This window comes from Gymnoscopelus braueri (assembly GCF_963280865.1).
Source record: "Gymnoscopelus braueri genome assembly, chromosome: 7".
NCBI lineage: Eukaryota > Metazoa > Chordata > Actinopteri > Myctophiformes > Myctophidae > Gymnoscopelus > Gymnoscopelus braueri.
In genome coordinates this window covers 52,903,434-52,928,110 of record NC_137608.1, presented here as the reverse complement: position 1 = coordinate 52,928,110, position 24,677 = coordinate 52,903,434, and the positions used below count along the sequence as shown (strand labels likewise).

At 41.2% G+C, this 24,677-nt stretch overlaps 2 protein-coding genes across 2 annotated transcripts in view; one reads left to right on the top strand and one right to left on the bottom strand.

Moving 5' to 3' along the window:
* npc1l1 (NPC1-like 1) overlaps positions 1-18,157 on the bottom strand; it is a 34,242-nt gene extending 16,085 nt beyond the window's left edge. The window contains exons 1-10 of the mRNA XM_080433134.1: positions 18,100-18,157; positions 9,142-9,294; positions 8,162-8,569; positions 7,339-7,454; positions 5,995-6,427; positions 3,279-3,572; positions 2,120-2,343; positions 1,385-1,485; positions 933-1,105; positions 99-227 (exon numbers count right to left, since the gene is read on the bottom strand). Coding sequence (XP_080289260.1) covers positions 99-227; positions 933-1,105; positions 1,385-1,485; positions 2,120-2,343; positions 3,279-3,572; positions 5,995-6,427; positions 7,339-7,454; positions 8,162-8,560 — 1,869 coding nt within the window. The 5' untranslated portion in view covers positions 8,561-8,569; positions 9,142-9,294; positions 18,100-18,157. The remainder of the gene's footprint in view (positions 1-98; positions 228-932; positions 1,106-1,384; positions 1,486-2,119; positions 2,344-3,278; positions 3,573-5,994; positions 6,428-7,338; positions 7,455-8,161; positions 8,570-9,141; positions 9,295-18,099) is intronic.
* Positions 1-24,677, top strand: part of LOC308089138 (HLA class II histocompatibility antigen, DO beta chain-like) — a gene marked incomplete at its 3' end in the record, with an annotated part of 282,785 nt that overhangs the window by 124,028 nt on the left and 134,080 nt on the right. The gene's annotated exons all lie outside the window — the stretch shown is intronic.

Sequence of the window (24,677 nt, the reverse complement as noted above, 5' to 3'; positions counted from 1 at the left end):
AGTTACAGGAGTCGTACTACAGTAGTGACAGACTCGGTGTAGCATTCATTCACAGATGGTGTAATAGTTGTGTGGTTGGAGAGCCTATGGGGTCTTACCAGGATGCGTTTGAATGATGTGTACTCCCCCAGCGCCACGGCGATGTAAACAAAGATGACAGCATAGCTGATCATAAAGATGGGAATGTCCTCCGCTGTGGTCCTGTTAATCTCATCCTCCAGAGACCTCTGTAGAGAAAGAGACGGGACAAAAGATTTAAATTCAAAGAAAACATGTTAGATGAGGACAGGACAATACGGTATGCAACAACAGTCATATAGTTTTATTATGTGTTTTATTACTTGACAATTTGTACTTTTCAATACTTTTTTTTTCAAGCCAGAGAGGGCACAGTCATATAGTTTTCTATGCTGTCACACGTATAGAACTGTGACAGCAGCAGGTCCTTATCAGCAGTGACTGTCCCTTCACTGTCAAATCATCAACATGAAACTCACTCAACTTTGAGTTGAGTGAGTTTCTCTTAATTGATCCAATATAATCACTTGTTTGTCTAAGGCAAGGCAAGGCTAATTGATTTATTGCTATGTCTGAGTGAGGTAAATGAAACTATATGTGAACAGGACATTTTTGAAAAGCAGGATAGCAGATCTACAAGCTCACAATGCGTCGCCTCGCAACGCATTGTGAGCTTGTAGATCGGATATTGTCAAATGGCCAAAATATATAAAGAGCTGAAGTGGTTAATGTATGTTTTTTGTGATGTGATGTGATAATCAAAATCTAGTAACTAAAGTTGTCAAATTATTGTAGTGGAGTAAAAGTATAATATCTGCCTCTGAGATGTAGAAGTAAAAATACTGAAAATTGGTACTACAGCACTTGAGTAAATATACTTAGTTATTTTACACCACTGATAACCGTTAGCGTACCTCTGCCATGTAAGCGAAGGTGAAGTTGGTGTTGGGGTTGCTCTGGTACTCCTGGACGATGTTCAGGAACTCGGTCTCCCACTGCAGAGCCACCTTGAACTTGACGTTGTCTCGTGCGTAGTTGTTGAGGGAGAAGGTCACGATGAGAGCTTCAGCGTTGGTGAACTCGTCATCTGGCGGGGAGTTATTGACACAAATTAATATCCTAATATGAATCATGTATGAAATATGAATAATGCTCAATCTTGAATGTACACACTGTAACACTTAATGAGGCTAAAGCTCATATTGTTAGGACATCTTCAGGTATCTATCAGGTGCTGCCTAACAAAAACAGTATGACAAACGATACATGAAAATGATATGTGTGGTGTACTCTTTGATGTATAAAAGTACACCATCATAGTGTAACGGGTGTATTCAGTGATCATGTGTTACTGGAAGTCACTCACTGTCGTAGCCCCCCACTGCCAGGAAGGGGAACACGGGACCCCCGTAATCAGCCATGCAGCTCATGCCCAGGTCAGTGATGTCTTTGAAAGACAATGGAGAGCTGGAGGGAAAACAAGATGAAGCCAAAAAGAATATTAGAGGATATGAAATTACAATTATTGCTTTTTGTGGAAGCTTTTGAATTTCCCTTCCACTACATTTCTAAGAAGGGTCAGACGGGACCCGACCTTACAAAAATACATAATGAATCTGTCCTATTTTAAAAAATACTAGAAAATAGTCAATCTACAAGCTCACAACATGCTCTGGTATTCACTATTTTTGAAAATGTCTGGATATAAAAAATAAAAATAAAAGTACTTTTGGATCTACACTTTGACTCAAGTACCGGGGTTGAGTACTTTATCCCTCACTATTCACTTTGAGATTGAATACCCTTCAGTATCCGGAAACCCCCAGGGGTCATTGAAGGGGTTCCAGGGGATTCCCATCAAAATGTGTTAATATAGCATCACAATCGGCTATTCAAAAATAGCCGACCTACAAGCTCACAACACGTCGCATTGTGACGTTTTATATATTATTTATCTATCTTTTTTTCTCCCTTTTCTTTCAAAAAATCTTTAAAAAATTTGAACATTCTTATTTTTTTTCGCAAAATATTTTCGTATTCCGTGGCCAAATCGATATTAATTTGGGGGGGGGGGGTGGTTGACTTGAAAAAGATGTCTTACTTGACGCAGTAGATGAAGTGGTCCCTCCAGTCCACCTCCTTGGTGACCCCCAGCTCCGTCATGTTGACCTTGGCGTTGAGGTTGGCCAGGCTGTTCTGGAAGTACTGAGGCAGGCTGTTGGTGGCGCAGTCCGTCATGGACGGGTTGGACGGGTTCAGAGGGGCGAAACACACGTCCTTCAGACTGGCCGTCCGGTTCAGATCCTCTGACCAGAAGGAAATTTCCTAGAAACACATGTAGGATCATAACATATGAATAACAACATCTCATGTTTACCTTAAATACGGAATTAATCAGGAATTACATTGAAAATAAATGGACCCATTTATTTCCATTTAGTTCCATTTAGTTCCATTTAGTTCCATTTAGTTCCATTTAGTTCCATTTATTTCCATTTAGTTCCATTCTTACGCTTTTAGAGTTACAGACCCATAAGGGCCCATTTGGTTCCTAACTATCAATCATTTGGCTGAGGACCCCTTGGAAGCCCTTTAAGGACCCCCTGGAAGACCTTCAAGGACCCCTGGGGGTCCCCAGACCCGACAACCACTGACTTACATGACCTTTAATGTGTTATCTCCTAGGTCACATCGAGCCAGACTGTTGCCTCCCAAAATGTTCGAATGCTTCCGTCATGCAGTCTGTCTGTCTGTCTGTCTGTCTGTCTGTCTGTCTGTCTGTCTGTCTGTCTGTCTGTCTGTCTGTCTGTCTGTCTGTCTGTCTGTCTGTCTGTCTGTCTGTCTGTCTGTCTGTCTGTCTGTCTGTCACTACAGTCTGGAGCGACAGAAGCTCTGAAAGTGATCAAGCCATAAACCGGATGTGAAGCCTCCTCCTCCCCGCTTCCGTTTCGTCTTTACAGTTGTGTGGATATATCCTAATGAAATGAATCTAAATCATCTAAGCATATATAGCTTGCTGCTTAGCAGAAATGGAAATTTAAAAATTAAATGTAAAGATATTTAAAAACATATTTTTGTGAACATAAATGACGAACAGATGACAGCTTCCTGCCTCGGAGTTTGGGAGGTGTAGTTCTAGACTCTAAATAGCATTCGGAGATTGTGGAATAGTTGTCTGGCTACCTGTATCCGTGTATGTAACTCCATCTGTACATACAGTACCACTATTAATGTGTTATCTATAGTTATATCATCCCTACCTGTATCCGTGTCTGTAGCTCCAGGAGCTCCAGGATGAGGTCTTTGTTGATGATGCCGCTGAAGTTCTGCTGTCCGAACAGCAGGGAGTCGTAGACGTGACCCTCTCTGCCGGGCGCCGTCAGGATGATCTGATTGGTCCTGAAGAACGGGTCAAAGTACTTGTCGTGGAAGTCCTTCTCCTGGCGGGCGCGGCTGTTGGGAGCGGACCACAGCTGGACGGGGTCGGTGGTCAGCTCGATGTTCATGAGGCCGGTGGCGAAGGCGGCCACGACCAGGGCCGCGGCTAGCAGAACCTTGGATACAAAAGATGAATCACAGACATTTGAAACAAATGCGTAAATGACCACAAATGTAAAATACATCCACAATACAACATCTACCATCCAAGGATTATCCAGTGGTGGAAAAAGTACTCAAATGTGTTACTTAAGTAAAAGTATCAATACTGCAATGCAGAAATACTCCATTAGGGCGCGCTCCCACCAAGAGTTGGCTGGCCGCTGTTTGCAGAATCTGCCAATGCATTGTCAATGCAAATGCGTTGATTCACGCAAGAGCAGATTTTTCCGCTAGTCGCGCAGACCTTGCGTTTATCTGCTCTCCGCGACTAAGCATAAAACTGCTGGAGGCAGGCGCTGATTTTCTCCCTCTGTCCAATCGGGTGAGTGGAAGGCGGACTGTCTCAAGACTCAGGAAGCACCATGGTGCTCAAGGCAGCAGGCAGTGCGGGCTACGGGGAGGGTCCTGAAAGTGAGTGACAGGCGCGACACTCCCGTTTTTTAGAATCCGCTGGCTGCAAAAAACTGTGGCCGGGCACAACCTGCGTTTAACAGCGACCAGCCAACTCTTGGTGGGAGCGCGCCCTTACAAGTAAATGCACAAAATTAAAAGTTTACTTGAGTAAAAGTACAAAAGTATTGGCATGAAAATATACTTAAAGGAGTAGTTCACCCAAAAAATGACTTATTTTCTATCAATTGCACACCCCATGAAGCCTTGAATCCATGGATTTGTTTTGGTTTTTGTCGCATTCCTAAGCTAATAATTTGATTCCCGTCACCTACCGGCTAATGTATCCGGTAGGAGACACAAAGTAGATTCTTTGTGTCTCCTACCGGAAATACACCCGGTCATCAAATTATTGCCTTAGGAATGTCACAAAAACAAAAATAAATCCCTGAATTGAAGGCTTCATGGGGTGTGCAATTGATAGAAAATAAGTAATTTTTTGGGTGAACTGCTCCTTTAAAGTACCGAAAGCAAAAGCACTCATTAATCAGAATGTCCCATTTCAAGTTTTCAAAATGTATAATTTTTTGGGGGAAATAGGCGATCTCCAAGCTCACAACGCGCTGTATCGCGACGCGTTGTGAGCTTGTAGATCTGCTATTTTCAAAGAGCCGAAATATATACTGTATAGAGCTTAAGGGGTTAATGTATGTTTAGTATTACAAATCTAAATCTACAAAGTAACTAGTAACTAAAGTTTTCAAATAATTGTAGTGGAGTAAAAGTACAATATTTGCCTCTGAGATGTAGTGGAGTAGAAGTGAAACTATTGAAAATAAGAAATACTCCAGTAAAGTCAAAATTCCTCAAAAAGTGTACTTAAGTACAGTACTTGAGTAAATGTACTTAGTTTACTTTCCACTCCTGGGGGAAACAAATGCAATCTGGAAACTGGAATGTCTGTAATGAGTATAGGTGGTCTCTAGCCCATTAAGACCTGGAACAGTGTTATTTTTAGATTTGAGCAAAAAAGCATTATTTTACACTTTGGGCTATTCAAAAATAGCAGATCTACAAGCTCATAGCGCGGCACCGAGTGCCGCGCTATGAGCTTGTAGATCTGCTATTTTTGAAAATTCGTGAAAATGTGTGCAAATCTTTCAATATATATATTTTTAAAGCGAACATTTTTAACTCAAATCTTTGCTTCTGGGGGGTCCCTGGAACAACATATTTTGATGGGGGGTCCACGGCCAAATACATATCATTCTGGGGGTCCTTGACATGAAAAAGATTGAGCACCACTGACATAGAAACATACGTTTTTCAGAAAATTGTTGGGATTTAGGAGACACGTAGAATCGGCTTCAGGTCTCAATGGGCTAGACAGGACCTCACCGGTTGATATGGAATAGAAATCAAGCTTTTCCACAGCTATACTCAGTGGTGGAAAGTAACTAAGTACATTTACTTAAGTACTGTACTTAAGTACAATTTTGAGGTATTTGTACTTTACTTGAGTATTTCCAATTTCCAATACTTTTACTTCTACTCCACTACATCTCAGAGGCAAATATTGTTCTTTTACTCCACTACAATTATTTGAAAACTTTAGTTACTAGTTACTTTTCAGATATAAACTATATAATGAAACATACATTAACCACTTTAGCCCTATTTAAACATAGGCTATTTGAAAATAGCAGATCTACAAGCTCACAACGCGTCGCGATGCGACGCGTTGTGAGCTTGTAGATCGGCTATTTGAAAATATTTAGTACTTTTACTTTTGGTACTTTAAGTACATTTTGATGCCAATACTTTTGTACTTTTACTCAAGTAAATTTTTAATTCTGGACTTTTACTTGTAACAGAGTATTTTTATATTACAGTATTGGTACTTTTACTTAAGTAAAGAATTTGAGTACTTTTTCCACCACTGGCTATACTGCAGAAAGCCTGCATGTTGAGAGAGAGAGAACCCACCTTGAGAGGGTGAGAGGCCATGAGCGTCCCCCAGGGTCTGAACAGAGAGGCCAGGAATTCCTGAGCCGCCAGGCTGTTCCTGTCGGTGCAGGTGACCTCAGAGGGGTCGATGAGTCGCTGCTGGGTCACGTCGTTCCCGTTCTGGTCCTTCCCTCGACCCTCCTCCTCCTCCTGGTCCTTCCCTCGACCCTCCTCCTCCTCCTGGTCCTCCTCCTCCTCCCGCTGCCAGCGGAGCCAGCAGGACACGGACAGGTAGATGAGGAAGGTGACCAGCAGCAGACACAGCAGGACGATGGAGAGGACCAGGAAGCCGTCGAACCCCATCAGCCTGAAGGGTCCCTCGGGCAGCGGGGGAGCGGGCATGGGCGGGCACGACTCCTGGCAGTCCTGGCAGGAGCACATCTCCCCTCCGGTGGGCGTGGTCTCGTTGCACCTATTAGGCCCGTCACGATTTTTAACATAGTCGTCTAAACGCAATTATTTGAGATAATCGCAATTCTTTTTCCATGTTGAACATTTTTGCACACATTTTCAAATATTTAAAAAGCAGAAATAGCAGATCTACAAGCATACAACGCGTCACAAAGTTTCAAATATTACAAAAGCAAAAATAGCATATCTACAAGCTTACAACGCGTCACAAAGTTTCAAATATTAAAAAAGCAAAAATAGCATATCTACAAGCTTACAACGCGTCACAAAGTTTCAAATATTTAAAAAGCAGAAATAGCCGATCTACAAGCTTACAACGCGTCACAAAGTTTCAAATATTTAAAAAGCGGAAATAGCCGATCTACAAGCTTACAACGCGTCACAAAGTTTCAAATATTAAAAAAGCAGAAATAGACGATCTACAAGCTTACAACGCGTCACAAAGTTTCAAATATTAAAAAAGCAGAAATAGCCGATCTACAAGCTTACAACGCGTCACAAAGTTTCAAATATTAAAAAAGCAGAAATAGACGATCTACAAGCATACAACGCGTCACAAAGTTTCAAATATTAAAAAAGCAGAAATAGCCGATCTACAAGCTTACAACGCGTCACAAAGTTTCAAATATTTAAAAAGCTGAAAAAGCAGATCTACAAGCTTACAATGCGAAGTGACGCGTTGTAAGCTTGTAGATCTGCTATTTCTGCTATTTTTATATTAAATTATTTAACACGTCAATAATTTCTTTGCATATTTCAGTTATTTGTCATATCTACCCTGTGCGATTTATTACGAAGCCTAAAAGGCTTCATAATGTTCCAATGTTCCAATGGCCAAACAAATTAAAATCGTTAATCGCAATTATTTGAGTGACGATCTATCGTCAACTTTCGTGACAGTCCTAGACGCACCTCAGAGGACGTCCGTTGTAGGGCACGATGCCCTCGGGCAACCCCTCCGCCAAGACCCCCTGCGGCATCAGCCTGAAGTCGATGTCCAGCGGCGCCAGACCGTTGCTGGAGTCTCCCTGGAAGTACAGATGCAAATTATCAATTAATTCATGAATTGATAGTTGATAACCTTATGGATCGATTAACCGATGAATTGATAAGCGGTGTTTTTTAGGACCAAAGGGAAAATTCTTGTCCGAAACCAAAAACGAGTGCAGAAACATAATTGCCTCTGATGTATATAACATTAACGAGAGTCAACGAGCATCAGCTGGACACAGACACACACACACCTGCCCTCTGCAGTGCTCTAAGGAGTCTGTCTCATGTTTCTCCAGAAGGATTACTGTGATTATGGTAAACTCACATTTGATATCACACACACCATACCTAAAAACATTTATTTTTTCCAATCAATTGAAAATGGATAACTTTAAAGGAGGAGTTCACCCAAAAAATTACTTATTTTCTATCAATTGCACACCCTATGAAGCCTTGAATCCATGGATTCTTTTTTGTTTTTGTCGCATTCCTAAGCTAATAATTTGATTCCCGTCTCCTACCGGCTAATGTATCCGGTAGGAGACACAAAGTAGATTATTTGTGTCTCCTACTGGAAATACACACGGTCATCAAATTATTGTCTTAGGAATGCCACATAAACAAAAACAAAAATCCATGAAATCAAGGCTTCATGGGGTGTGTAATTGATGAACTCCTCCTTTAATCGACTGAATTCTTAACGGTAGTTAATGGATTATAGATGAACCGTTAACATCCCTACCTGGAAGTCGTACCAGCGCTGCGCGGTGCACAGCTTGTGGCCGTAGCGGCCGCACATGGTGGAGACGGCGAAGCCCCCCGTGGCCGGGATCCGCACGTTCTTGCAGGACTGGAAGGAGCCGTCGGCGAAGGCGTTGGTGAGGAAGGCCTGGTAGCCCACCACCGCCTCCCGCTGCACCGAGGGCCTGCCCGGCACGCTGACGTTGGCCGTCTTGGTGACGTGCACCACCTGGGTCTGGTTGGGGCTGCAGGTGGTGATGCAGTGCAGGTGGGCGAAGTTGTCGGCGCACGACGGGCAGCGGTTCAGCAGCGTCCGGGACAGAGTCAGGCTCAGGCTCAGAGAACTGATCTGGTTCACCGAGCAGCAGGCGTACGTGTTGCTCTCACCGTGGTCCAGCATGGGACACACCTGTTAGGGAGGAGAACATGTTATATGTGTTGTTTTCTCCATGGTCCAACATAGGCGACACCTGTTAGGGAGTGTCGTGGAATTCTGGATCAATCAGCAATCGATGAGGCACATAGGAGTCCAGACAATATTCTAGGTGGTGATGATTATGCTTTATGTACATGATATCATGGGGAGAAGTACAATAACACTCATGTCAGTGGTACGGTAGTTCTGCCTGGAGCTCAGGGCAGAGATCATAGTTATACTGTAGCTGCTTCAAGGACAAACTGAACCATAACAAGATAGGCTGTACCAAAACAATAGCTATTAGACCTAGTGGAGACATTTAGACTCTTACAAGCTGTCAAATATCATAATATATTGTAGAAGAGAGATATATATTTTTTTTTTTTCCTTCCTACAGAATGTTGTATTTACAAATCTGTTAATAGGCAAACAGAACATTGCAATGGAAGAGTGGAGACTGAATAAAATAACATGAAAGAGCAGAGATGTGATTTATTCTCTCCTATATGCTTCTTGTCCTGTTTCTTTTGTTCTGTCTCTCTCTATAGGAACGATCCACTGACCTCTATGAGTCTCTGGTAGTGTCTTCCTGTGACGGGCCGGGCAGCGCTGTAGTTCAGACAGGGGACGATAGGAGGGATGAGGCTTTCCCCCTCCAGGGTGGGGTTCTTCCCACATTCTTCATAGAAGGCACACTGGCCCTCCTCAGCTCCACCCTCCAACACCACCTGAGGAGGAGAAAGGACAAGAATCAGACACATGTATATAGGTCTACATGGGATGCTTCTATACATAAAGACAAAGCGGGGACTCACTTTTTGAATGCTTTTATTTGCGACAAACGGCAGATACGACGTTTAGACCCTTTCTGTCTTTTTCAAGTATTTCAAGTTTAATTGAAAGGGTCGAAATGTCGTATCTGCTGTTTGTCGCAAATAAAACTTTCAAAGCATTCAAAAAGTGAGTTGCGAGTCCCTGCTTTGTCTTCATGATTCTGTTCTTACAGTTTGGCTCAGCACCAAGAGACGGAGGATGTGCTTATTTTTTCTTTAAATGCTTCTATACCTACACTACACTCAAAAATGTAATAGCACTCAAAGATATAGATAGGTAGATATAAATCATCCTTTTTGTTATCTGTTCAAAATGTACCTTGAAAGGGTAGTATTCGAGTGTTCATGGGACTCTTATCAGAGTGGACAAATAATACTTGCTTTATGCAAACGTATGTTTATATTATTGGAAAACATTTAACAACCCAAAGCAACAACAGCCGGTACAGCATTAGCATGCAAACATGCTGCAGAAGATGATGGGTATAATAATCATCTGCTAACTGTAACATTACTTGTAGCTATAGTATACTCACACAATGTAGAGTCCACTTTATTCTCACTAAAACATCCATTTCTTAAACACTTAAAGAAGGCCAAGGGCCTCAAACAGGATGATACCAAATAAAACAACGAGCAGCTGGAAACGGAGGGAAACGTAGGACTCAAACTGGGATATTGTAAGTCTTCTACTTACAAAAGTCTTCTACTTACAAAAGGGAGCTAAAAGCTGATATTGGTACGTTCCAATCTACTATTAGGCTATATATCAGCTTTTAGCTCCCTTTTGTAAGTAGAAGACTTTAATAAATGAAAAAATGTATGTGGTAAATGTAGGTCCTAAACAGTATGGTACTGTAACTACACCATGGAATTCCACAACACATTACTCAAGTAAATGTTTGAATACAGGCCTCGGCTCTTACATGCAGCAGATTATTATTATATTGCTAATTTAAAAATCTGAGTCCTTCCACCACTACGGTGTCCTGTAAGGTCAGCCTGCTGACAGTTTACCTCCAGAGGCAATAAAGAGGAGGATATATGATCACTGTAGCTCAAGGCTGAATTACAACTGCCGTTCAATTCTGTGCCATAAGATGTTTATAACGTTCTGTCCCTGTTTGAACTTCTCTTTTTGGTAGTTAGCAAGACTTTAGTAACTAAGGCGTGACAGTGAAATGAGTAAATACACCCGGTAAGTTTCAAAACTATATATATATACAGAAACATAGATACATAATAGATGTGTGTAGATCTCTGTGGGGAAAGCAGTTGTGGTATAGCAGCAACAGCAGTAAGAGTGCAAACTGTGCAAACTGTTAACCCATTAAGACCTGAAGCCGATTCTACAAATGTCTTCTAAATCCTAACAGTTTTCTGAAAAACGTATGTTTCTATATCAGTGGTTCTCAAACTTTTTCATGTCAAGGACCCCCAAAATGTATTTGGCCGCCGACCCCCATCTCAAAATATTTTGTTCCAGGGACCCCCCAGAAGCAAAGATTTTAGTTAAAAATGTTCGCTTTAATAATATATTAATATTCAAAGATTTGCACACATTTTCATGATTTTTCAAAAATAGCAGATCTACAAGCTCATAGCGTGCTATGAGCTTGTATATCTGATATTTTTGAATAGCCAAAGTGTAAAATAATGCTTTTAAGCTCAAATCAAAAAGTGACACAGAATCAATCAACCAATCAATCAATTCACTTTGGGAGCATCTAAACAGTGTGCAGACCAGCAGTATACTGTACGTTTACACATAGACAACTTCAATATTTAAGCAATATTACACAAGAGGGTGTGCTTTACCGTCATTATTGGCACGCCAGTGATGCGGTCAGGAACGAGGTGGAGCCGAGTTCCGCAAGCATCACTGAAGTGCCAATAATGTAGGTAAAGCACACCCTCGAATGTAATATTGCGATTTTACAACAGCTACCAACAAAACACATCCAAATGTATTCATATTGTGGAGCAATTCATAATAAAAATGTTTCACTATTATCCGTTTCCCTGTAAAGAGAAGAGTTTATTTGACTGAGACATTAAATAGTCCCTGTAGCAGTGCTCTGAGGCACCGGCTCATCAACACAGCTGATTCCAGTAGGCTATATGCTCCGTCGTACGACCGTGTCACGTGGCCAAAATAACTGATCTACAAGCTGACAACACGTCGCGATGGCGACGCGTTGTGAACTTGTAGATCGGCTATTTTCGCCGTGCAATACCTTCGTACGATAAAGTATAACATACACTGGACTGTTAGCAAAATGGGAGTAATTTTACTTTAACACAGGAGGATATTTATCTGTTTGTTTTCCTACCGTGGGACAGCGTGACGTCACAGCACAGCTGTGCCATATATGGTCTAATCAGGTGCGGACTGCAGTGCGGAGTGATTTATTAATGTGATTAGGCCCGTGCTATCATGCTGGTTTGAAGCACGGCTAGATAGCTATTTCAACCAATCAGATTGCTTGGTCGGAACTACCTGTTGCATAATTTGACTTTCCATCCAAGCTCAAGTAGGTCAATTATATGGATACATTACATTTTAAGACAGTATACAGTAAATGGTGCATTTACTGTGAATAGCGCCTTTATCCAAAGACCTTTGCCCATGTCCGTGACATTCACCCAAACAACCATTTACACACCGATGGCAGAGAGAACCATAGGGAGGAGCAGGTAGGGGTTCAGTGTCTTGCTCAAGGACACTTCGACGTTAACACAGGGGGAGCCCGGGATTGAACCGGCAACATTCCGATTTCCCAAGCTGCATGCCGCTCTACCTCCTGAGCCGGTGTGTCCATTCTACCACACAGGCCGTAGGCCTATAAATTAATTCTTAACCCATTCATACCTGGAACGCATCTGTGTAACTTTAGATGTCTTTGGCTATTCAAAAATAGCAGATATACAAGCTCGTAGCGCGGCACCGAGTGCCGCGCTACGAGCTTGTAGATCTGCTATTTTTGAAAAATCGTGTTTGTTTTTTTTTTTTTTAAATTCAAAAAACTGTTTTCGATTTTTTTAAAGAATCGCCTCAGGTCTTAATGGGTTAAATTACGTTGTGTACTTTATAATAAACCAACTCCATCATTAATGACTTCACCAACACAAGGTACACCACCTCACCTTGTTGTGTTATTTATCATATCTCTGTCGGGTGGAACCCAAAACTTCCGGATTTCACGATTCAAATTCAAAAGTAGCAGATCTACAAACACGGCGCGAACCAGCTTGTAGATCTGCTACCCTTCGATGCTTTTGTGTGACGCTGTAGTATGATCAAGAAGGGCATTCATTATTATAATTTTATGAAAAAAACACAAAAAAAAAAATCCGCCCGACAGCAACGATATAAAGCATTTATTTTATTGGTTTTGTTAGAATGTCATATCTATGTTTTTTTTTTTTTTTTTTTTACATCCTTCAAATGTTCATTGACAAAAAACTAAACCTACAAGGAAACACACAGAACCCTGTTATCAACACTATGAGGTAGCAGCTGATGGAGGCTTATTTACAGTATATTTGTAGTATACTTATTTTAGACTATAGTAAAACCCAACATAACAGAATCATTCACATTTCATCATAAATAAATAAAATGGACAAATAACTCACCAGGCAAAACAGCAGAGTGCTCAGGATAGCGGCATAAGCCATGATTAAATTCTACAGTGTGTCCCAACAGAGGAAGACTCCAAGTTTTCAAGTACATACAAAGCTGGAGTGTGTTTGTTAGTCCACTAGCACCCTGTCCTCCTGTAACTGTCCTGTTTGTCCTGTAACTGTCCTGTCCTGTACTTTACTGTACTGTCCTGTAACTGTCCTGTTTGTCCTGTAACTGTCCTGTAACTCCACAGAATCCCTTGGTGTCTCTGTCTCTCACACCGTATACGTCTGTCTCCCTGTGTGTCTGTCTCCACTATAAAGATCCAGCCTAGAGGTGGACCAAAAGACCAAAATGACACGGCGGGCGTCATAGGCTCCATGTGATGTCACTCTGTGATGTTATCTGGCCTGATGTTCCCCAGTCCCAATCACATCTCTCCCAGGAACAATTTCTCTGATTGATCATTAACGGGGCAATCAATGTTGACGACCAACGGACAACAAACGGCGGTCGTTAAGGTGCAATCCAGGAAAAAAAGAGATGATGTTCCATAAACAAATAAAGGAGAATCATCGATCACACCCCGGGTTTCGCCCTGATGTCTTATCTCCCTCCAACGTACATTGTTGAATTCAAAACTTTTTTTGTGTGTACAGCACTTTGGGATACTCTGCGTTTCACTGGGTATAGTAGTGCAAAGGTTCAATCAGTGGTGGAAAGTAACTAAGTACATCTACTTAAGTACTGTACTTAAGTAAAATGTACAGGTATTTGTACTTTACTTGAGTATTTCCAATTTTCAATACTTTTACTTCTACTCCACTACATCTCAGAGGCAAATATTGTACTTTAACTCCATTACAATTATTTGAAAACTTTAGTTACTAGTTACTTTGCAGATATAAATTATTATATTATAAAACATACATTAACCACTTTAGCACTATTTATATTTAGGCTATTTGAAAATAGCCGATCTACAAGCTCACAACGTGTCGCGATGCGACGCGTTGTGAGCTTGTAGATCGGCTATTTTCAAACATTTTAGTGCTTTTACTTTCGGTACTTTAAGTACATTTTGATGCCAATACTTTTGTACTTTTACTCAAGTAACATTTTGAACACAGGCCTTTTACTTGTCACAGAGTATTTCTACATTGCAGCATTGATACTTTTACTTACGTAGAACATGTGAGTACTTTTTCCACCACTGAAAAAAATAAGAGCCAATGTCCATAAAAAAATGTAGAGGAAAGGGTTAACTCAAGCTGGATATGAGAGAGTTTGGCTGCTGTTTATGTCCTTATGACGGATGACAGGCAGCTGTTTGTTTAACTGAATGTAAATACATTTGGATCGATGGCAGTTTCAATTCCTGTCCTTTCATAGTTCTGTGTGCAAGTTAACCATATGTACTTTAATACTGGCTGTAGTGGAATATATTGATGTGCTTTTGTTCTTTCGGTTTCAGCACAACTTGTGTGGGCAGTATCTAGCTAGCCTCGAAACCAGACGAATCTGCCAAAAACAAATAGCTAAAAAACAAATAGCCCTGGCAGTGATATTAATCTGTCAGTATCACTCATGGCTCCACTCCTCCGCTAGTGCTATATATATATACATTACTGGTTGTATTCAGACAAGCTCTTCACAGCCAGCCCCCTGTGACCTCAGCGAAAGGTCACGCCAAACATGTTAAGTGCACATGTACATTATAACTGAGTGAGGAGCGCTATCAGGGCCTATGGACGCAAAAGGTCTCACGTGAACCTTTAGACCATAATTTAAATGACTCCAATTAAGGAGGCTATCTCTGCATGCATAGAGGGCGGAGAGGGGAGGAGCCTAGTTCTGCATGCATAGAGGGCGGAGAGGGGAGGAGCCTATAGAGGGTGTAGACTCTGTCTCATGGAATGGTCATCTCTCCTCCCTCTACGCCGTAGAGGGAGGAGAGATGACCATTCCATGAATCAGCAACTATTCTTCGGAACTGACCTGGCAAAAATGCCCTGTGAATGTATCACCTACATATAATAACACCATTATGATTGATGAGACAGATACTGTTGATTAGATTGATAACGGTAAGGAAGTAGGTCAGAGTGGAGGAAGAAGGCCAGAGTGGCGTATTGTCTGTATCGGTCAGTGGTGGGAAAAGTACTCAAATGTTTTACTTAAGTAAAAGTATCAATACTGCAATGTAGAAATACTCTGTTACAAGTAAAAGGCCTGTGTTCAAAATGTTACTTGGGTAAAAGTACAAAAGTATTGGCATCAAAATATACTTAAAGTACCAAAAGTAAAAGTACCAAAATGTTTAATTTTAAAATAGCAGATCTACAAGCTCACAATGCGTCGCGATGCGACGCATTGTGAGCTTGTAGATCGGCTATAGATCGGCTATAGGGCTAAAGTGGTTAATGTAAGTTCTATAATATACTCCAGTAAAGTAAAAGTACCTCAAAATTGTACTTAAGTACAGTACTTGAGTAAATGTACTTAGTTACTTTACACCACTGCTATCGGTGGAGGCAGGGTGCACTAAACCAGGGGTGATTGAGGGGTCCACCAAATGGGAAAGCAAGGACTTAGTTAAAAAGCCTTTGATGACAGGACCACTACATATTAAAAACAATAAAATGCCACTAAACGCCAACCGGTTTCGACAAACAATGTCTTCCTCAGGGCGTGGCTATAGAGGCTAAACCAGGGGTCTTCGACAGGGGGTTACTCAGTGTTACTTTTTATAACCACATGAACCCTAGCATCCCTACTCTGGGGAGATATTCGGCCCAAAAATTATAGCAAATCGTGCTGCGACAAGTTGGGAGCTTTTAGATCTGCTATTTTTGGCGAGACGATTTGGCCTATAGAGGGAATAAAGAGCAGACCAAGTACACTTTGTCTATGAATTGAATACCAAGGACCCCAATGGAAACAAGACTGCAAGGATTTTTTTGGACGGACCTTTTAGACAAAGTATTATAAATGTAATTGTGCTGTTCACATTTTTTGCCAATAAAATATTCAATCAATCAAAACAGAGCCAAAGGTCAAGTATTGAGGCTTTAAGTGGTCAAACGTCTAAGAATACAGATTATGTGTAAACAAACAAACAAACATTAATTTACGCAAAACTGATGATAGTGCTGTCAAAGTTTATGAAAAAGGTTTAATCTGCAACACAATGTCATACAATATGTAGTAGGGGGGGTCCCTGCTTCATCTCTCTCTCTCAGCTAAGGGGTCCGTCGCCTGAAAAACATTGAAGACCCCTCTGCACTAGACCCCTGAGAGAGGGATTCCTGAGGTGGAGCTCCCAGTACTTCCCACACAAGCCGTGCCACTCATTACGCTCAGTTGGCGCTGCCCAGGATCAAACTCTGTGGTGTGTGTGTGTGTGTGTGTGTGTGTGTGTGTGTGTGTGTGTGTGATTTAAAGACAATAGCAGTGGCTCATATACCATAGCAGCATAGAGCGGTACGCTCCAAACCAAGATTATCTGCATAATTGGCACTGACTTACATGTTATTGCACACCAAGGTCATGTGTGGGATAAAGTCGACAGACCAAGGCTGTGTGTCAATGTCAAAGGGATATCCGAGCTATCAGGACCAAGAGGTGATTAAGCATTTTAGACGTGATAAACTGATGGCCCAAAAGACAAGACGAGGAACCAGCCCTGTGTTCTGCTCAGATATGAGGGCTAGTTTACAACGTCGCATAAAGTGGTGATAATTTTGCAACATGGCCGGAGCATTAAGCCCTGCTGCACAGTCTACTTCTACAGGGTTCCCACACATTTTTACCAATGATTTCCAAAACATTTCCAAAACCTTTCCAGAATATTTAACCAAATTTCCAGGCCTATATAACAATAATTCAGCGCAATATTGAGTCTCTTACTCCTATGTGCAATGCCCAAAGACAGGCAGTGTAGCAAAGATAAAGCATAGAATGGTATAATTCCACTCCAATTTTCGTGCAATCACGCTGCAGCACGTTGTGAGCTTGTAGATCTGTTATTTTTGTCACGTCCAGTATACATTAGACTGCAATCATGCAGCCCGTTCGGCGAAAAACTACTTTTGTTACATATTTCGTGAAATGTTATAGATGTTTTGGAAAATGATTTTTATTAACAAAATCAATAGCCAAAAACAATGCATAGCCACATATTTTCCCATGACCCGGCCTTGATAAATGCCAAAACTTTCCAGGTCTGGATTTTCCAAAATATTTCCAGGAATGTCATGACCTTGTCCCTGTTCAACAGGGACAATTCATGAAATGCTCCTGCACACTGTGTGTGTGTGTGTGTGTGTGTGTGTGTTTGTGTGTGTGTGTGTGTGTGTGTGTGTGTGTGTGTGTGTGTGTGTGTGTGTGTGTGTGTGTGTGTGTGTGTGTGTGTGTGTGTGTGTGTGTGTGTGTCTGTGTCTGTGTGTTTGCCATCGTCCCTCTAGAGGACATTATTAGAAGGACAGGCCTGTGCTGTCAATGTTCATACCAAAGTGCTTTACACACAGCATGCTTGACACGGGTCAAGAGGCCTCAATAGAAAGGTGTTTCCTCTAAAAACGGTGTGCATTTCAAAATAAGAGTGTATTTTATCTATACTATTGGAAATTTGTAATGTGATCTGTCCAACACATGTTTTAGTTTGAAATGGTTTGGGAGATGTGCCCTCTGCTGAGCACACCTCGTAATGTGACTTTGTTTGTCCTTGTGATGACAGCATGCCACACTACTCTCTACCTTAGAGAGAGAGAGGGAGGGAGGAAGACAGATGTCACACTACTTCTCAATTCATTACAGAGAGAGAGAGAGAGGGGGGGGGGAGACAGATGTCACACTACTTTTCAGTTTGTTAGAGAGAGAGGGGGGAGGGAGGAAGACAGATGTCATGATGATGACTATAGGCTATTAAGACATTGTTGTTACATTACATTACGGTCATTTAGCAGATGCTTTTATCCAAAGCGACTTGTTAGGGAGGGTATGCCTCCTGGTGGAGATTTGCACTCTACTGAGCGCACCTTTCTAGTTGTCACATGTACTTACAATACATCTGTGCATCTGTGGCAACCGTCCAATCAGGGCTCTTCTTACTTAAAGGGCGCCTCCTCAACACTATGGAAAAAAAATTATCAAATACAAAAAATAATTTAAATAGTTATAAGCAAAGTAGAAGATTCAAACTATAGTCATAATAAGCAATTCATACTGAAATTACACCATACATTTGAACAATTCCAAACTTTTGAAAGTGGTTTGCCTGAAGTTGCGTTCCCATCCATCTTAATCATCTATCTTAATTCTTTAGACTTCTTTAGTAAACTTTCAACTTGGCGTCCCTATATTATGCATGTATTTTGACATGCATAATATAGGGACATTTTCCAAAATCTTCCCCCAAAAATTGTAAATTGCAGATCTCAAAGTAGATGTGCAAGCTTACATACATCGGCTATTATCGCCTCACAACACCATCGTATGAGGCAATATAACATGGTTAAGTTTAAGTTAAAGTTATCTTCATTAGCAGAAGACCTCACCACACCTGTACTGATGGGGGGAGAGGAGAGAGCTGGATGCACCCCTAGATGGATGTGTATGTTCACAGACAGACCCCCATCTGTAAAGAGCACAAGTATAAAATAGGGTTAAAGTGGTTGAATTGTTCCCCATTTTGTTGTAGACCCCCCCCCCCCCCCACACACACACACACACACGCACACGCACACGCACACGCACACACACACACACACACACACACACACACACACACACACACACACACACACACACACTTTGAGAACCACTGGCTCGGGGTACTGAGGAGAAAGGAGGAGGTTGGCGGGATCATGCAATTCAATTCAATTCAAAGGAGCTTTATTAGCATGAGAAAACATACATTTACATTGCCAAAGCAAGTGTCAAAATATAATAAAAACTGTTGAAAATGGGGGAAGTATAGTTACCGCCACAGCCTGTGTCTTCAGTGAGGAAGAAGCCTTTAAGGACGCCAGAATGAAATGTTTGGAACGGGGGGAGTCTGGTGCAACGCTCAGGTCCTGGACCTGGTGAGACGAAGGAGGAGCCCGGCCAGGAGGCCACCCACAGAGCCTAGTCCCCTCCACGGACTGAGTGGCCCTGTAGTCCATGAGCCAGACAAGATTTCATTATCGAAAGAGTGGGCAAAACCATACCTATATTAAATTGTTCAGAGGGTCAATACGAGTAAATAAATATATGATAACCTCTCCACAGGAGCAGCTTTTTCATGGTTATCACACATTTTGTTATTTTCCCCATACGTACATGACAGGTGAAAAAATGACAACATTTAAAAAATAGTTATCATAATGAAACTTCCTGAGTTGATTACTTACATGAAGACAATGATTTATTGTATTACAAGTTTTCTGAAATTGTATATTTAAATATGCAAATTGGGCATTAGGAAAATATGCATGAATTTGCATAACTTTCCAGAATCAACTTTGGAACATTGGACAAAGCCAGAGTCAACATTCTCATTTCATTTTGTTAAGATGTTGGAGTCAAAGGTTTTTAACAAGGGAATATTCAATATCTGGCTCAATTTTGGGGCTCTGGCTCATGGACTAAATGCCTAATTTGCCTAATATTTGCCTAATATACAATTTCAGAAAACTTGTAATACGATAAATCATTGTCTTCTTGTAAGTAATCAACTGGGGAAGTTTCATTATGGTAACTCTTTTTTAAATTTTGTAATTGTTTCACCTGTCATGTACGTGTGGGGAAAATAACAAAATGTGTGATAACTATGAAAAAGCTGCTCCTGTGGAAAGGTTATCATATATTTATTTACTCGTATTGACCCTATGAACAATTTAATATAGGTTTGGTTTTGCCCACTCTTTCGATAATCATTGCTCAATTTTGGGGCTCTGGCTCATGGACTACTGTCTTTCCCTAAGAGGACTGACCGTGGGTATAGCTACTGGGACGTAAGTCGGGGCTTGATCAACCCCGGCTGGGTCACCTGGGCGAGGGTGTATGATGTTGCGAGACCCGAAAACACCCGTCGAGCCCAGGCTACAACACTGATGATACGTCCCAGTTGCATCCATGTGATGTTTTTATTTATATTATACATGTTATATTATATACAGGGTATAAAACTCAAACAGGCTTTGAGTGTCTCTAAGAGGGTGAGACTGCCTTGTCAACGTCACATATTATCTGATCATGAACATAATATAACCTTGATCAGGTCACGGTGTCCTGGCATTCACACTTTATGAGCGGCCTATCTCCCACAAACCAAGGATGCCAAGGATGTTTCTAACCGTTACAGCACGGGGCCTATGATGCCACTGAAATGTTTCCTCCCACGCTAAGTATCACGTCACCAAAACACAGAGATATATTATCTACATATATTATCTACACATAGATAATATCATTATTATCTGTTGGGCGCTCTATGTCTTAGAGTGGAACACAATGGAAACAAGCTGCAGCTAAAAACGATGTGCTGCATCTCAACGGGCTTGTGTTATCCTGTAAATATGTCAAATAAAGAATTGCTTGCCAATAAAGTGTTCTATCTATCTATATCTATCTATTTAACTATGAAGAGGATTAAAAATGTACTTCAAAGATCCTGGGCCTGGCAGGTAAATACAATCCACTAAGGACAGAATGATCGTGGCCATTAGTCAGTCAGTGCCTTGTTTCAGATATTAACCACCATGTTTGATTAATTAGCATTAGCCGTATAGTCTGTTATGTTTGACATAATAAACAACCATGCTTGGATGATAAATATTGTAGGCCCCCAAATGACATATTGTAAGTAAAGCTTTGGTAACCAATGGTTCCTGGGCCATGTGGCCCATTAGGTCATTAGCCTATTTCTAGCATGAGGCACAGCTTCATGTACAAGTACAACCACTGGACATAACGCTAGCACAGTGGTTCTCAACCAGTGGTCCGGGGACCACCAGTGGTCCTTGAGGTGGTTCCAGGTGGTCCTCAGCTAAATGATGGAGATTTTGCAACCAAATGGACCTTTATTAGATCTGTAACTCTTGAGAGCGTAGAATGGATCCATTTTGTTTCATAATACGCTCTCAAGAGTAAAATTATTGTTAAACATCTGCATTACTTAATTTACAAGAAGTTACACAATTAGAGAATGCAGAATGATTGTTATTTTGATTTAAATTAAGTTAAATTGAAACTGTATACAGATTTGTACGAGGCCTTCACTTTATCGACCCGTATCATGTAACAAAGTGGGCTGCAGAAAAAAAAGTAAAGTTATGGTTATTGTGGTTGATTCACTGTATCACTGCATCTACAACTTAAGCCTCTTCTGATGCCAGGTCCAGATAAGATAGATAGCAGCTTATAGAGCCCCTGCTGGAGATCAAGGACTTTATCAAACAGCATTTTGTTGTTGTCGTGCAGAAACCTCATATCTCCATATTGTAACTTTTTGTGTTATTTTCATAAATTAACGCTTCTACTCGATCATATACTACAGCGTCACACAAAAGCATCAGAAGTAGCAGATCCACAAGCTCGAAAGGCGGCGCGAAGCGACGCGTTTGGAGCTTGTAGATCTGCTATTTTTGATGCTTTTGAATTTGAATCTTGAAAAGTACGAGTTTTGGACATATGAGGTTTGCACCCGACAGAGAGGATTTATGGGCCAGGTGGAGCATGCTGATAAGGGCTCCATGTTTCCTTGGACAGGTCTGTCCTATCAGCTGAGAACAGTGTCACTGAGATCTTAACCTTTATACCGTGGAGATAATGATTGGTTTAGTACCTGTGAACACCACAAGGGGGTCTGTCTGTCTGTCTGTCTGTCTGTCTGTCTGTCTGTCTGACATCAGTCAATTAATTACCTAACGATGTGATACCAGCTGTCCGTTATGTTGACAATGTCAGCCATGATGCTGATTGGCAGGAGACCCGACTAATTGTTTTTTAACGTATTAGTCTAAAGCCCAGTCGTCCACGACAATTATTCGCAACGCAAACAACTTGCAACATAATTGGTCTTACCAATGATACCCATGAAGGCTCTGTTCCGTTTAGTGTAGCACAGTGGTTCTCATACTTTTAATGTCAAGGACCCCCATAACTCTGACAGTATACAAATCAAATCCATGTGTACGCTCTCAGAGTTACACACCCGTAAGGGGCCATTTGGAACCCCCTCAAGGAACCATGAGGGTCCCTGGACCACACTTTGAGACCCACTGGTGTAGCAGAGTGTTTCCAGTGAGTCAACACCCTGACTCTGTTTGACCAGAATGGAACAGAGCCTTCATTAGTATCATTGGTAACACCTGTGAAGGAAGTAAGGAAGAGGTCCAATTTCTTTCCAACAATGGTTGCTGTGCATAGAGCCTATAAAATTAAAAACAAATCAAGGGACCAGCTTTCCAGAGTAAACATTGATTGCACTCTGACACGCTGGTCAGTGTTGCCAGATTTTGCAAGAGAAATAAGCGGCCAAGGTCTACAAAAAAAATGCCCAAAAGACAAGAAAAATAGGCACATGAACACACACACACACACACACACACACACACACACACACACACACACACACACACACACACACACACACACACACACACACACACACACACACACACACACACACACACACACACACACACACACACACGGGGTCCCCAGCAAAATGAGTTAACATAGCATTACAATCTGTTCCACCACTTGAATCCTATACGTAACATGAGCTATTTGAAAATAGTCGATAGCTCACAACGCGTCACATCAAAAAACTGTGATATTTGACATTAGGAAGGAAGCCTAAATAAGCAACTACACTAGAAACAGCCCCCCGCCCCGACTTTACAGAAAAGCAAGCCCAAAGTCGCTTATAATAAGCAGACTTGGCCACACTGACACAGGCCCATGTATGTTACACTGATACCAAAGCTTCAACGGTTCATCAAACCACTAACATTCATCCTGTCTACAGAAGCACTGGTGTTTACAGAGCAGTCTGTGTACAGAGCTCTGTCTGTGTTTAGCCTCGGGTAGCCATGCGTTGTTTTTAGTCTGTTTGGTTTTCATCATATGGTAGGTCACCTCCTTTCATCCTGGTAGGTCACCTACTTTCATCATGGTAGGTCACGTGAGGAGAAATCCTTCATGAAACTGACCTGTCATCGTGCATATTGATTACATCTGGGCTTAAATAGAAACCGCAAATATTACCTTTCATTTTATTTTGTTAGTGTCCAGAGCTTCCTGGAGAGCAGACTGTGACACAGCACCAGATAGCAGGTGGTTTAAACTTTACACAATCAGTGTTTTCCACGTACAATTAGTCATTTTCTGTATTGTTCTGATCTTTATAGACAATATTTTCACGTTTTTTTTAAAAATATTCAAAAATAGCAGTACAAGCTCGTAGATATGGCTTTTTGGCTTCCTTTAAAACGGCCCTGAAAATTCACCCATCAGGAGGCCAAATGGGGAGGTGATTATCACTTCTCCCTCAGAACAGTCGACCCTCCCCCTTTTTTCTACTCTGTACATGTGATGATATAGATTTTTTTTGGTGTTATTTTTATATGTTGATGAATTGAATACATAGGACCCCAATGGAAACAAGACCGCAAGGACTTTTTTGGTGTTATCCTGTTAGACCACGGGCCCTATCTTGGGCACCGCCTTACCCCTTATCCCTAAACTTATTAGACATTTTTTACTATTTTTAAAAACATTTTAAAATAGTTCCAACTAGCCGATCTACATCGACAGCTCGCGAGCTTGTAAATCGGCTATTTGAAATATTATAATTTTTTTCCACGATAGTAAAAGAAAATGTCAAAGAAGTTTAGGGATAAGGGGTAAGGCGGCGCCCAAGATACGGCCCCAAGTGTTTGACTGTACTCGTGCTGTTTTACATTTCTGTCTAATAAAATATTCAATCAATCGATCTCAAATCCACCGCTCCTCCCCGGGACAGCAGTGGTGTGACTGTGACGTTTATCTCTAGACACAGTTATCTGTGATAGACAGTGAATCATGGCTCCTGTCACCATGTAGTTATGTACAGGTGGGTGAAGGGTGACACCTACAGGGTGAGGCTATTGATCTGGCCAACAATGACACTAACAATTATTCTGCTTCTACAAAAAGATACAAACCTGACCATTTTGACAGACTGTTTCACTGTCAGGTGGAAACCTTGTATGTCAAAAAAGATATATATATATTTTTTAAAGAAATGTAAAAAATAAGCTGTGTTCCAATAGTTTCAAAGTAGTATCAACAAGCTCTTGTTCATACTTTATTAGTTCAATATTTATTAAGCCCATAGACAGACTGTCAAACTGGTGTCCCTATTCTGGGCATGTCACGTTTTCCTAAATAGCCAATATATAAGCTCAAAACACATTGCGATGTGTGAACACTGTCATACTAATTATATTAAAAAATGATGAAATATGGAGATACAAAGCCTCTGCCCAAATAGAATATTGTGGAATTGTTCAGTTTGTTCCATAATATAATTAAAAATAACTGAAACTTTCATACAGTATATTCTAGATTCATTGCACAAATAAAATAATATTTATACATAAATATA